The 12610-nt window shown below is 52.4% G+C and overlaps 1 protein-coding gene across 1 annotated transcript; it reads left to right on the forward strand.

Annotated features, from left to right (window-relative positions):
• Positions 1-2271: 2271 nt before the first annotated feature.
• Bid (BH3 interacting domain death agonist) lies at positions 2272-10447 on the forward strand. The gene is made up of 5 exons (XM_023723925.1): positions 2272-2390; positions 4558-4768; positions 7545-7684; positions 8484-8696; positions 10086-10447. The coding sequence occupies exons 1-5, from the start codon at positions 2379-2381 to the stop codon at positions 10095-10097; spliced, it is 588 nt and encodes a 195-aa protein (XP_023579693.1). The 5' UTR covers positions 2272-2378; the 3' UTR covers positions 10098-10447.
• The last annotated feature ends 2163 nt before the right edge of the window (positions 10448-12610 follow it).

Genomic DNA, 12610 nt, shown 5'->3' on the forward strand with positions numbered 1-12610 from the left:
TGGAGTGAGTTCAAGATCAGCTTGAACTATATAGTAAAGCCTTGTCTCAAAGACTAAAAAAGCACAGTGGAATAAGTACTTGCCTGGCAAGTGCAAGGTCCTAAGTTTGATCCCTGGTATCACCAAAAAAAAAAGAAAGAAAAAAAAAAAAAGACTAGGGGGGCCTGCCCCTTAGCTCAGCTCTTTAAGTGGCTGCTTCAACAAAGCAGCCAGGCTCAGGTTGCTGTGGTTCATCCCCACAACTCAAGCCAGCCAAACCTGCCCTGAAGGCATTTGGAGAAAAAAAAAAAAGACTAAGAGAGAAAAACAAAAAGGTAATATAGAGGACATAATCTCTGTGTTGGGTTTCTGAACATTGCAGTATCCCTGAACATCCTGCTACAGCAATTAGAATACTAGAAAGGAATTATAGTCATAAAAATGTAAATTCAGTCATGGCATATATTGTGTATGTTCTTGCCTTCTAAACTTACAGTAATGATTTATCTCTTCTTAAAACTAAATGTTAACATTTAACACATCTGTGTATTATTAAGAAACGTAGGCATGAAGAAAATTACTTTTTGCTGCGCCAGCCCCGCTCCCAGGCGCGCTGAGCTGGTGATGGAGTTCGGGCGTGGTGGCGCGCACCTGTAATCCCAGCACTAGGGAGGCAGAAATCAGGAGGATGGCTATGAGTCTGAGCTGCATAGTGAGACCCTGCATATAAAAAAAAAAAACAATAATAATATTAACAACTAATAATATTTATTATTTATTTTTTAACATGTATTCAGTGCAGAGTCTCACTACACAGATCCTCCCGTCTCAGCCTCCCTAGCGCTGGGATTACAGGCGTGTGCCACCACGCCCAGTCTTGGTGGCCCGCTCCATGGGCCCAGGGTGCAGGGCTAGCGCAGCTTGTGGTGCTGGGGATTGAACCCCAGTCCCTGTGCTTGACTAAGCTGGTGCTTAGTCCACTGAGCTATCTCGACAGCCCCAGCTGATAGCTTTTGATAAGGTGGGTTCTTTTGTTTTTTACATAAATGGTAATTACATAAATAGGTGTTTTAGTATGGACTGTCTGTATGAAACTGACGTTGCTGCTAGGTTTTTCTTTTCTTTTCTTTTTTTTTTTTTTTTGAGGGGGAAAGGATAGAACATACCTTCACAAACATATGCGTGTGTTAAGAAAAGTAAGTAGTGATGAAATCACTGAGGTAGTTGGGCTGGCCAAATAGCTCAGTGGGTTAAAGCACCTGCAAGCAGGCACAGGGACCAGGGGTTCGATCCCCGGACCTGCTGTGCTGCCCCACCCCCACACTGAGAGGGCAACTGAGACTGGGCGTGGTGGTGTGCGCCTGTAATCCCAGCTCTTGGGAGACTGTAAACAGGAGGATCACTATGAGTCTGATCTAGTAGTGAAGCCTTGAACACCCTGTAGACCCTTCCCTAAAATTCACTCAGGTAGTGTTTGGAATTCATGTGGGCCAAGGAGCGTAAGCAGATGTTCATGTATTATTAGGGCTGCAAACAGTTGCTCAGCGCAGGGCTGTATGTAGCTCAGTGGCAGAGTGTTTGTCTCGCATGCACAAGGCCCCGAGTTCAGTCCCCAGTGTGCAGCCTGACGCCTGAGTCTACCCACAATGGATATCGAGGTGTACAGCTAAACAAGCGCTGAAACTAAGGCAAGCAGCCACAGTATGTTCTGCCTTTCACTTGTATAAACCACGTTTTGTGGATAACTTCAGTTTTACCAAAAAGCTGATATATTTCAGTATTTGGAAACAATTAGTATTAATTTTGAGTTGGCAGTGGTGACCCAACCACCTCCCGTTATGTTTGGTACTGGGAGATCTACCTTTCAATGAAACTATTGAACCGCCAAAAAAAGGGGACAGATTCCCTGAAAACTTATAGGTAGGCTATTAACTGAATTTATTCTCCTAGGAAAGTTACTAACTAATGTAGGCATTTACTTTAAAAGAAAGCATTAGGGCTGGGGGTTTAGCTCAGTGGCACAGCGCCTGTCTGGCAAGTGTGAGGTCCTGAGTTTGATTCCCAGTACCAAAAAACAGACAAAAAAAAAAAAGGAGTAGAGTGTCACAGTGCCCAGAAGGACTCATGAGGGGACCCTGAGGGCCCTGAGTGTCCCCTCGGGGTGCTGCCTGCGGTTCTGCCTTAAGGGGAAAGCAAGGACCCGGGCTGAGCACCTGGGGCCGCAAGATGGGGTGAAGGGGATCTCAGCTGCCCTGGCCTCCTTCTTCCTCCTTTCCTCAGGTGCCCTCACGGTGTCCCTGCAGGCTGAGCCACCCACTCTGTGGCTGTGTCCTGTTCCAGGCTGCTGAGCGCCACCCCTGCGAGCCAGAGGAGAGCGGGAGCCCGCAGCTGCCGGTGCCATGGACACCCAGGTCAGTGCTGTGCTCTTGGGTGGGGGGTTGGGTCCTGGAGAATGTGTCTGCCCCTGCAGGGGAGCCATATCTGCCAGCGCGGCAATGAGGAACCCCAGGGGCACACAGAACCCCAGGGTCTGAGTCCCAGACGGCTCAGGACAGGGCATGGAGCCCTGGGACAGAGGCCTAGGGCTGCTGGAGTGAAGTAGCCCCCACTGGGTGGCTTTAAATCTCAGGGATTTATCGCGTTGTGGCTGGAGCCTGAGGGGTGACATCCTGTGAGCTGCAGCCTGCAGCAGGCCTGCTCTGCTCCCCGCCTTTGGCTCTTGATGCTTCCAGGCCTAGAGATGCTTCAGTCCCTCTTGTGCCAGCCTCTGCCTTCACATGGCCTCGCCCTAGGTATCCCTGTGTGCAAACCTCCCTGTCCTCTCTTATCAAGATGCCAGTTACAGGATTTAGATCTTGTTGTAAATGCAGTTAAGGTTCTTGACCTGATTACATTTGTGAAGACCCTGTTTTCAAAGAAGACCCCATTGCTGGGCATGGGTCAGGCCTGAGTGTTTCTCTTTGCGGTGCACAACGCGGCCCCTACGCAGCCCCAGGCCCGCCTTCTTTCCTAAGCACGCTGTCTCCGTGGGGCAGGTGGGCAGCATCTGGGCTTGCTCAGCTGAACTACATGTGTTAGGCAGGAATTGTAAGGAATGGATGCCATGGAGCTTTTGTGGAGCTTTCCCTTGTGCAGATTCGGAGGAAGTAAAGGCAGAAGAGCTGTGTGCTGACCATCTCACGCTACGCTAGTTTATATGTGGTTTTGTTCACATATGCTAAGCACAGTTTCTACCACTAAGCTACAGCCCCAGCATTTTAATTAAAGCAGTGTGCCCTATAAACACAGTCCGATGAAGGGCCGGCCAGCTAGCTCAGCAGACTAAAGCCCGTGCGTAGGCATGCGCAAGGACCGGGGTCAATCCCTGGCACTACATGCTGTGCTGGCCCCGCCCCCACGGCACACTGAGAGAGCGATTGACACTGGGAGTGGTGGCTCAGATCTGTAATCCCAGCACTTGGGAAGCTGAAAACAGGAGGATCACTGCAGGTCAGATCTGTGTAGTGAGAGCTTGTAGTCTCTGTCCTAAATACATAAATAAATTTTTTTTAAAAAAAAAGTCCAGGGGCTGGGGAGATGGCTCAGTAGAATAAGCACTTGTCTGGCAAGTGCAAGGGTCTGAGTTCAATCCCCGGTTCTGAAAAAATAAAAATAAAAAATAAAAAAAGTCCAACAGAAGTTTTTTGGCTTTTTAGTGTAAGTCAATAAAGACTTAGAAGACAAAAAGACCTTTCTCCTGCTGCATGTTCATCTTCCTCACTTCCTCTTACAACACCATGAATGTCTAGCGTTTGTCTAGCTGGACCTGGGAGCCCTGGTCCTCTGGGCCCTGTATTGCCTCTTTTGTGGTAGAGCCGGGGCCAGTCCGGGCACCTGGAGCCGCTGCTGCTCACAGTACCCACCTTTGCGGCTCCTCCTGCCCCAGCGTGGCCAGGGTACCAGAAGTGCTCCCAGCACTCCCACAGCGGCTGCCTGCGCTGACCTGTGGCTGCAGGTGCCACCCATGGAGATGGACAATGGGGAGAGGAAGAGGAAAAGGAAGAGCAGTCAGAGCAGGCGCCGCCCTGATGGCTCTGCGGCCTTTTGATTAAGGGCACGTACCCCGAAAGTAGACTGAGCTAGCCCAGAGGCAGACACTGCTGGCCTGTGGTCACCCTGCCCAGTACCATTCTGGGCCTGTCACAGGAGGTGGCAGAAAAGAAGGAGCCACTAACTGCTAGAAGCACAGCCAGTGAGGGGCTCGAGCTGACAGAGGACCTTGGCAAAAACTGCATCAGTGCCGGGATGCCATGTAAGATTGCTACCCGCCTGGCTTCCACGGACCTTCTCAATCTGTGGAAGCTCACCCTGGCCAGATGTTTTCAGGAGCTCAGCAGCTTGCTGCCTGCAGAATTGGAGCTTTAGGGGCACTGCTTTAAACTGGTGCTGTAGTCCGGGCTCTGGCCACCGAACCCTCCCCGGGCTCTGGTATCCCAGGATTGCCAATCGTTTCAAGAGTGAGGTTCTGCGGGCCAAGTCCGCTGCAGGGGCCCATGCTGGCCCGTTCCCAGGAGCCGCCCTGCCCCCCTTTCATCCTAGATTGGCAATGGAGCAGGCCTCGGGGATGCACATGTGACAAATCTGTTGCTGCTTGGCTTCCTGCAAAGCCGCAACAACTACAACTTCCACCAAGAGCTGAAGTCACTGCGCCAGGAGCTGCCTGTCGGGCTGGGGGCGGACCGGGACGATGATGAGCTGCAGACGGACGGCAACCGGGCCAGCCGCCCGTACGGGGCGAGGAGACAGGCAGGTGGGCACGGAGCGCCTCCCTCCCCCAGATCTGTCCCCATTGTCCCCAGTACTGTACAGCGCCTAGGGCTCCTCTCCACGCTGGAGTTCCAGGCACCGTGCGTCCTGTTAGGGGTTGTGCAGTCCATACTTGGTTCCTGACTGCCAGTGCAGAACAGCATTTACCGGGTTTTCTCAACTGTCTATGCAAGCAAAGGTTAGAAACCATTGATTTGGACTCTATACTATATTTATATAGCTCAGAGGCCTAGAGAGCTTTGAAAGGTAGCGGGTGCCCTGGCCCGTGCCCTGCACTCGGTTTGGCGAGTTGGGGCATTGCCGGCAACTTTAACACTGCTCCACGCCATGTGAAGGCAGAGGTGAACCCCAGCCTGCGAGGTGCAGCATTTTTATAGTGATTTGTACCTTTATGTTCTGATTTGTGGGAACCTAAAAGACAGCTAGACACTGAGGGACTCTGCACTGCGCTTCCAGGTGAAGACCTCGATGACTGGGCCCAAGCCCTCCAAAGCTACCCAAGTCATATCCCTGCAGCAAGGGGAGCTCTGGCGTGGCCCAGACCTCTTCTGGGACCAGCTGCCCTGCCGCGGGCCTGTGGTGTGGCTGGCCGTGGGGCCTAGGACAAGAGAGGTCACCAGGTCCTCTCTCCCGTGGTCTCCTTGGCCTCCTCCCCACCTTCCAGGAATGCTGGCGACTTATGAGTCCAGTCACCTTCCAGAGCCCCCTTGAGCACATGATGTGGCTGTGTGGCGGCCCCATGAGAGGCAGTTGAGAGAGCTGAACCGGAGCTTAGGTAAAGCTCACTGTAGCAGTGACAAACTTTTGTATAATGCACAGGTCCTGGCCCTGTGCTGGGTGCCCAGGGACTCCTCAGAGATCCTGAGCCTGGTTAATGTCGCTGCTCGAGAAACCCACAGTGATGGTGGGGATGTGGCCCCAGCCTACCCTGACCTTCCTGCCAAGGCCCGCTGCCCCTGCGTCTCATGCAGGGGCTGCACTGCCCCCTGGTGGCTGTGGGGGAGACTGATAGCAGACCTACCCTTTGTGAATAGTACACAGGATGTACCAAGACTCTGCACTTTCAGATTCAGCCAGCAGATCTTTTCCCTGGTCCTACAGTGCACAAGGAAGGACTCGAGCAGGCATAGGCATGGGCAGGGGTGACTTTGATATCAGGAGCTGCTGTGTGGCGGCTGTGGCCAGAGCCACGGCCTGCTCTTTGTCCTGCCACCTTCCACGCTGCTTTCCATCCAGGTAGTGCTTGCAGTGATTGTGGGGCCATGCTTGTAGCCTTCCCAGCTCTAGGGGCAGAAATGTGGCTTGTGGCTTAAGAGAACACTGGCTGCCTGAGCCCCACTGATTAATGCTGATGGTCACGGAGCTGGTGGCCAAGGGAGAAAGGACAGGGACAAGTCACCTGAATAGGTGGAAAGACCTTGAGATGAGGGGCCTGGGGTGGGACTGAGGGAGCCGGAGGAGAAGTGGTGCTTGCTGCTCTTTGGGGAATTAGGAAGTGTCCTGGCCATGCTGCCGTAGAGACGAGCCTTGACGGATGGCACAGTTGTTCTCTGGGAAGAGAGACTCACACCACAGACCTGAGGACAGGAGGCCTGGGGCCCAGGAAAGGTGCAGGGCACGGTGGAGTGTGGTAAGAGCTGCAAAGCCAGTTGAGGGAGGTAAGTCAAAGGATTTGGAGCTTGGGGCATGACTTGTCACTTAAGCAGAGGGAGCCTCAGGGCAGAGGTGCTGGGCAGAGGTGCTGCGGTGCCCAGATGCGTGTGTCCCAGTGCGAGAGTCCTTGCCTGGCCAGAGAAAGACCCAGGTCCCAGCACTACAATAAAAAGAGAACAAAGCTCCACTGAGCTGCCGGGTATGGTGGTGCACGCCTGCAGCCCAGTGCACAGGACGCTGAGACGGGAGGATCACTGAGTTCAAGGACAGCCTGAACTACATAGCAAGACCCTGTCTCAACCGACAAACAAGTTGCAGTGAACCAAATGAGAGGCCCAGAGTGCAGGATCCAAGGAGGCCCTCATGCCCTAGTCAAAGCAGTCACTCTTCTTCCTGCCTCCTGAAGTTGCCCAGGCTGCCCTCAGACCTGGGCTCCTCTTGCCTCAGCCTCCCAAGCCTCTGGGATCACAAGTACACCACTGCCTCAGCTCCCTGCATGGAGCGCTGGGTATTCAGCAGTCAGCTGGAGACATTATATTTGTGTGTGTCAGACAGCAGGAATGGGTAAAATACATAGCAAGTGTCAAGGAAAAAAAGAAAATGAGAAAAGACTGGGGCAGAGTAGAGGAGGGGAGGCAGGATGCCACAGTTAGTGAGGTGGAGGCAGAATGCACCCCACCAAGAATGCACCCCAGTTGCCCAGGAGATCGCTCAGTGGAATAAGCTTGCCTAGCAAGCGCAGGGGCCAGAGTTCAATCCCTGAGTGCACCCCGCAGCTACTTCATAGGAGCTGCGAGGCCATGTGGCTGGGCGCTGGCAGAGGGGGACACATGTGGCAACCACAGCTCCTCCTTCCTGAAGGCTTGGGAGCTGCCACCCGTCCAGTGCTGATACACGCCTTTGGCAGCCATGAAAGCCACTGCCACACTCGTCTAAGGACCCCCGGGCAGCAGCCACACAGCCCTGCACCCTGGGCCTGCTAGGGCAGGTGTAGTGGCCCAGGAGCCACACCTGATCCTGTGGTGGGCTGGGGTGGGACCAGGGTGTCAAACAGCGCCATCATCTGAACCTTCTGGGTCTTTGCTGCCCTCTGCCTGAACCCTCAGATTCTGAAAGTCTAGAAGAAATAACTCTGCACATTGCCCGGCAACTGGCGACAATCGGGGATGAGATGAACCACAGAATCCAGCCTCGGGTGGTGAGCTGGCTGAGCGCGCAGCTCCGGGACCCAAGTCTGTCAGAGGAGGTCAGTGACTGGGTGACTTGGTGAGGGTGCTTGGGAAAGGCAGGACTTTCTCTTTGAGCAGGCAGAGCCTGTGCTGTCTCCGCGCTCCGGTTTGTCGTGAGGCGACCCCTCCTAACTCTCCCTGAGGAGCTTTGCCCAGAGGACAGGGACGAGAGCATGACCTTAGGCAGATTAGGAGATCTACATCTTAAGTCACGGTCTGGCGCTTCTGGGTGAAAGCCTGCAGAAGTGTAGCAAAGTGTGCCTGATGCTTCCGGAAATAACTTACTCCCTGTTCTAGAGTCAGAGATGGCAGGAGAGAACTTTTATGTGACTGAAAAGGTGACAGGCTAGCCTGCCGCTCCCCCGGCTTCATGGATAGGGCACAGATAGCAACCATGCTGTTGCTGTTCGGTGCTGTGGGGGGCAGAGACTGGTGCTCGGCTGGCAGCCGTTCCAGAACACAGCGGGACCCTTTCTGCACAGCTGGTTCTGCATGCGTCCTTGGGGCTGAGTGTCCTTCAAGTCCCAGGGTCTGGGGGCTGCCTCTCCTATCTATAGGCAGCGGGAGGGTGGGGGAGGACATTACCGAAAAAATGGGCCCAACACCTCTGGAAGTCAGTCCTTTAAGTGTCGCAGGGTGCATTGGTGAGTGTCCGTCCCCACAGGGGGTGGCCGCCTCTGCCCGCTGCCTCCCCATAACAAACTGTCCATCCCGCTCTCCATCAGTGCCTTGGTGCTTCCCTGAGTGCTGCTTCACGCTTCTACCATAGCTTCTCTCTCGGGCGAGGTTGGTGACTGCCTGTGCTCCCCCATGCAGGGCAGGAGGCGCTGCCTGGCCTCCACTGTGAGGGAGCTGATGCAGACCTGCCCTGCGGACCTGGAGCAGGAGAAGGCCACGCTGATCCTGACCATGCTGCTGGCCAGAAGGGTGGCTGATCAGACGCCAGCCCTGCTCCGCGTCGTCTTTCACACAGCAACAGACTTTATTAATCAGAACCTGCTGCCCTATGTGAGGGACTTGGTCAGAAACGTAAGTAGTAGTGACGCGGGCTCCTTGCTGTTTCCTGAGGTCTCTTGGCCTCTGCCTCTGGCCTGCACTGTTCCCTCTGCGGTGCAGAAACCCGGTAGGGCTCTCTACTTCAGCTTCTCTCAGCCTTCCGCCTGGACCATCAGACCACAGGAAGGCTGCTGCAAGGACAGAGCCATGTGGTATATTCACAACGACATGGCAGAAAGCGGCTGGAGGGGCTTGGGCTGAGCTTCCCCGCTGCCCTTGAAGCCCCCCAGGTCAAAGGTAAGTGCAATTTAAATTCAAGTATGGTTCAAGTGTAACTTACAAACATGTTTACTGCCAGGGGTGAGGATGTGCACCTGTAATCCTAACACTGTAGGAGGCTGAGGCAGAAGATCACAAGTGTGGGCCTACCCTAAGCAATTTAGTGATTCTCAAAACAGGGCTGAAGATGTAGTTCAGTGAGAAAATGGTTTAGGGCTCAATCCCTACTACTGGGGAAGAAAGTTGAGAATCACAAGGAGACCAGAGGAAGAATCACAAAAGCAGGGGCTTCTCTGCGACCACTGTCAGGGAGCACACCTGCGCCCCAGAAGAGCCAGACCCCCTCATGTCCCAAGTGCTCGGTGTCATGGGCCCAAAGGGAAGGCAGGTGGATGTAGCTTATCTTCTAATTCCAAAGTATTCATGAATGAGATTTTTATAAGGCAAAAGCCTTACTTGGGCATCTATAATTTTTGAGGACAATAACACCTGCTGCTTCAGTAGTTGTCGATGGGTCTTAGACGCATTCCCCCGTGCTGTCCTTCAGTTATATAGGAGGCCTCTGTGCACAGGAAGGGAGTGCAGACCTTAAGTCAGGGTTAAACCAAGCCGAACTGTGGGAAGGAGGTCAGTCTGAGAGCATTCTGGGACAGCTTTTACCAAGCACTGTTTCTGCATGCGTCAGAGAGCAGGCTGCCCACAGCAGTGCGAACTGAACTCACCGAGCCTGCCACGCTAACGGCTCTGGCCTCCGAGAGGGCACTGGACAGCTTGGGAGGTCCCAGCCGCTGGAACCTGTCCCGCAGTTCCCTCCATGTAGCCAGAGGGAACAGCATGTTTTGCACTCACCCCAGCATCATGCCCAATGCATAGGGCACTGGCGTTTGTAAGCATAGAATCGTCTGTGAATCTGGCTGGCTCATTCTTTTTTTTTTTTTTTAATTTTTTTTTTTTTTTTTTATTTGTGTGTGTGTGTGGCCAGCTCAGCCCACCAGGGGGCGGGGCTGGCTGGCATGTGGTGCTGGGGGATCGAACCATGGTCCCTGTGTCTGCCAAGCTTGTTCCAAGTAGGTGCTTTAGACCACTGAGCCATCTCACCAGCCCTGGCTGGCTCATTCTTTCTGATTTTCCTCTCTTGCTTAGGAGAGGGACTGAATGGATGGCATGCAGCAGCACAGCTGGCTAAAGCTTGACCTGGTGACACTCACAGAGCTACCTGCAGGAAGCCACTGTGGCTGGGAGAACAGAAGCTTTAGCGCAGACACGTGCCGGACAAGCGCCTTCTCTCCATCTTCAGGATATCTAAGCTAGTCACTTACTGAGAAGCATCTACACTGACATACTTGAATGAAGTCATGCAAACGTGGTGATAGTTCATCGGTTTCATGTCTTCTGCCGTTCCTGTGCCTTCATCTTACTTCACCTGTACAAGTTCCCACTTGAAAATTAAACTGAAAAGCAGACCGTAAACAGAAAAAAAGAAACACGCTTAAAATTTTGTTAAAAAAAAGTGTTTATTCAAGTACAACCCTGGGGCATGGTCGTAACAGCAGGCGACACCCTGCTTGCCGAGAGCAGGCTGGGAGAAGAATGCACATGGCCCGCCCCAGGGAGGAGTCCGGCGCGAGGAGAGGCGTCCGCTCTTCTGCCCAGAGCCCGTGCGCAGTTCTGGGCTAAGGTGCTATGTCAAACCATGGAAACGCCAACCTCAACGTCTAGGCGTGTGGCTTTTCAGCTTGATTTCCTCTTGCGTCAAGAAGGACCAGTGGCATTTAAAAGTTGTGACTGGTGATGTAAAGCCCGTGTCAACAACTCTTTTCAAAGTCAGGTACTTAAATATACCTTTTTTCTTTCTAATAAATGGAAACGTGATAAAACTTGGAAGCTGATGGTGTCCCTGGTGCCCGTCTTTGTGTCTTCAGTGTCCTGTCTGGCCCCTCAAGCCCGGAAGCTGCATCAGGAGGGAACAGGCTTCCAGGATGGGAACGCTGTGAGCTTCCCGTGCAGCGGCCGGCCAGGCCCCCTCTCCTCGAGACAGGGCCAGGATACAGGACGGCCCACCTCATTTAGGAAAGGCTAGAGTAGAAGCAGCAGAGCACCAGCTGCTTCGGATGGCTTGGCAGCTATGGTGACGGCTGCTGAGTCCTTGTCACACGAGTCCTTTACCTGGAAAACCCTTGTTATTATGATGCTTTAGGGAGTTCATGAACAAGAGTAATGACATACTAGTAAATAATTTCTTGTTCCCCACCATGTGTCTGTTCCTTCAGTTTCATCAGAAAAGCAAGCTACTCTACCTTGCTCAGCATTACACACATGTCCCAGCAGGGCTGAGACAAGCAGAAGGTGAGACACGCTAAAGGCAGACCTGCTGCCTGCAGTACGGAGACCACCATTTGGAAATAAATCTTGCAACGGTGTTATTTTGAATGTTTTGGAGTAGACTTTTAAGAATTAATGTCACATGGGGCCAGGGACATGGCTCAGTGGAACAAGTGCTTCCTTGGCAAGCGCAAGGACCTGAGTTCAATCCCTGGTTCCACAAAAAAAAAAAAAAAAAAAAAAAAAATGTCACAGTGGAAATAATTTTAATCACATGCGTCATATGTACACATTTATACATGGATCAGTCACCACAATCACATTCTCACAGGGAGATACTGCCAGTGGAACAATTCAGCAAGTCAAATCTAAGTTGATGGAAAAGAGATTCCCAACAGCAAGTGAACCCAGACTGTCTCTTACAATACTTCTGCTTGCTTAAACAAATGCAGTAGGCTATTTTAAATTTTTCCAGACCAGGTTTGATGTATTTTCTGGGTTGGAAGTCAAGATTATCACCCCTGCCCCCGTGCGAGTAGAGAAGGATTTCACTGTGTCAGACCCAAATGTTCTCATCCTGCGTGGGCTCCGCTCATGACCGCGTATGTCCTGGACGGCGGGGCTTTGCTGAGGTGATGTAACCCTGTGTGTGAATGTAACCCAGAGTAACTTCAAGTTAGACAGTTTTTTTTACTCTTTTTAAAACATTTGAATTGTTCTTAAAAAATGATCATCTCTCATCAGCTGCTGTCTGCAGGCCTTCTGGGCTGTCTGGAGAACTCGGGGCAGGTCCTTCCCAGCCCCCCATCTCAGGACCGCGTGGGGGTCCCTGGAAGGCGCTCCGCCCTGATGCTGATGTTACTTGCCAGCAACTTCATTTCCAGCTGTGCTGAGTGGAGTATCACGCACGTTACGATCATGTTAAAACCTGGAGTGAAAGCATGCGTATTGGACTCGGAGACAGCTCAGCAACACGGCACCTGCCCTCAGCGCAAGGTACCCAATTTGATTCCCAGTGCCAAAAGTGTTCAAGGTGTGACCAAAATATTTAACTTGCTGAATATTTTTTTTTAAAAGTTAATGTGCTGAAAGATATGTTGCTATTAATTTCCCTCAAAATATACTCCACCTTACTTTAAACACACCCCATCATTTTTGCCACTTTCTGAAGCAGTTCTGATAAACCAGATGTAGTGGCACAAACCTGTAATTGCAGCATTCAGGAGGCTGAGGCAGGAGGAGGATCACTTCAAGTTCTAGACCCCAGCCTGGGCTACAAAGTGAGATCAAAGCCAGCCTGACCCGAACTGTATAGAGAGACTCTGTCTCAAAAAGACAAAAAAAAA

Source organism: Octodon degus, unplaced genomic scaffold (genome assembly GCF_000260255.1).
Source record: "Octodon degus isolate 3935 unplaced genomic scaffold, OctDeg1.0 scaffold00104, whole genome shotgun sequence".
Lineage (NCBI taxonomy): Eukaryota > Metazoa > Chordata > Mammalia > Rodentia > Octodontidae > Octodon > Octodon degus.

Coding starts and splice junctions, on each gene's coding strand:
- Bid (XM_023723925.1), top strand. Junction 4,769..7,544: donor CGGGGCGAGGAGACAGGCAG/GTGGGCACGGAG, acceptor CTGAACCCTCAG/ATTCTGAAAGTCTAGAAGAA. Junction 7,685..8,483: donor ACCCAAGTCTGTCAGAGGAG/GTCAGTGACTGG, acceptor TCCCCCATGCAG/GGCAGGAGGCGCTGCCTGGC.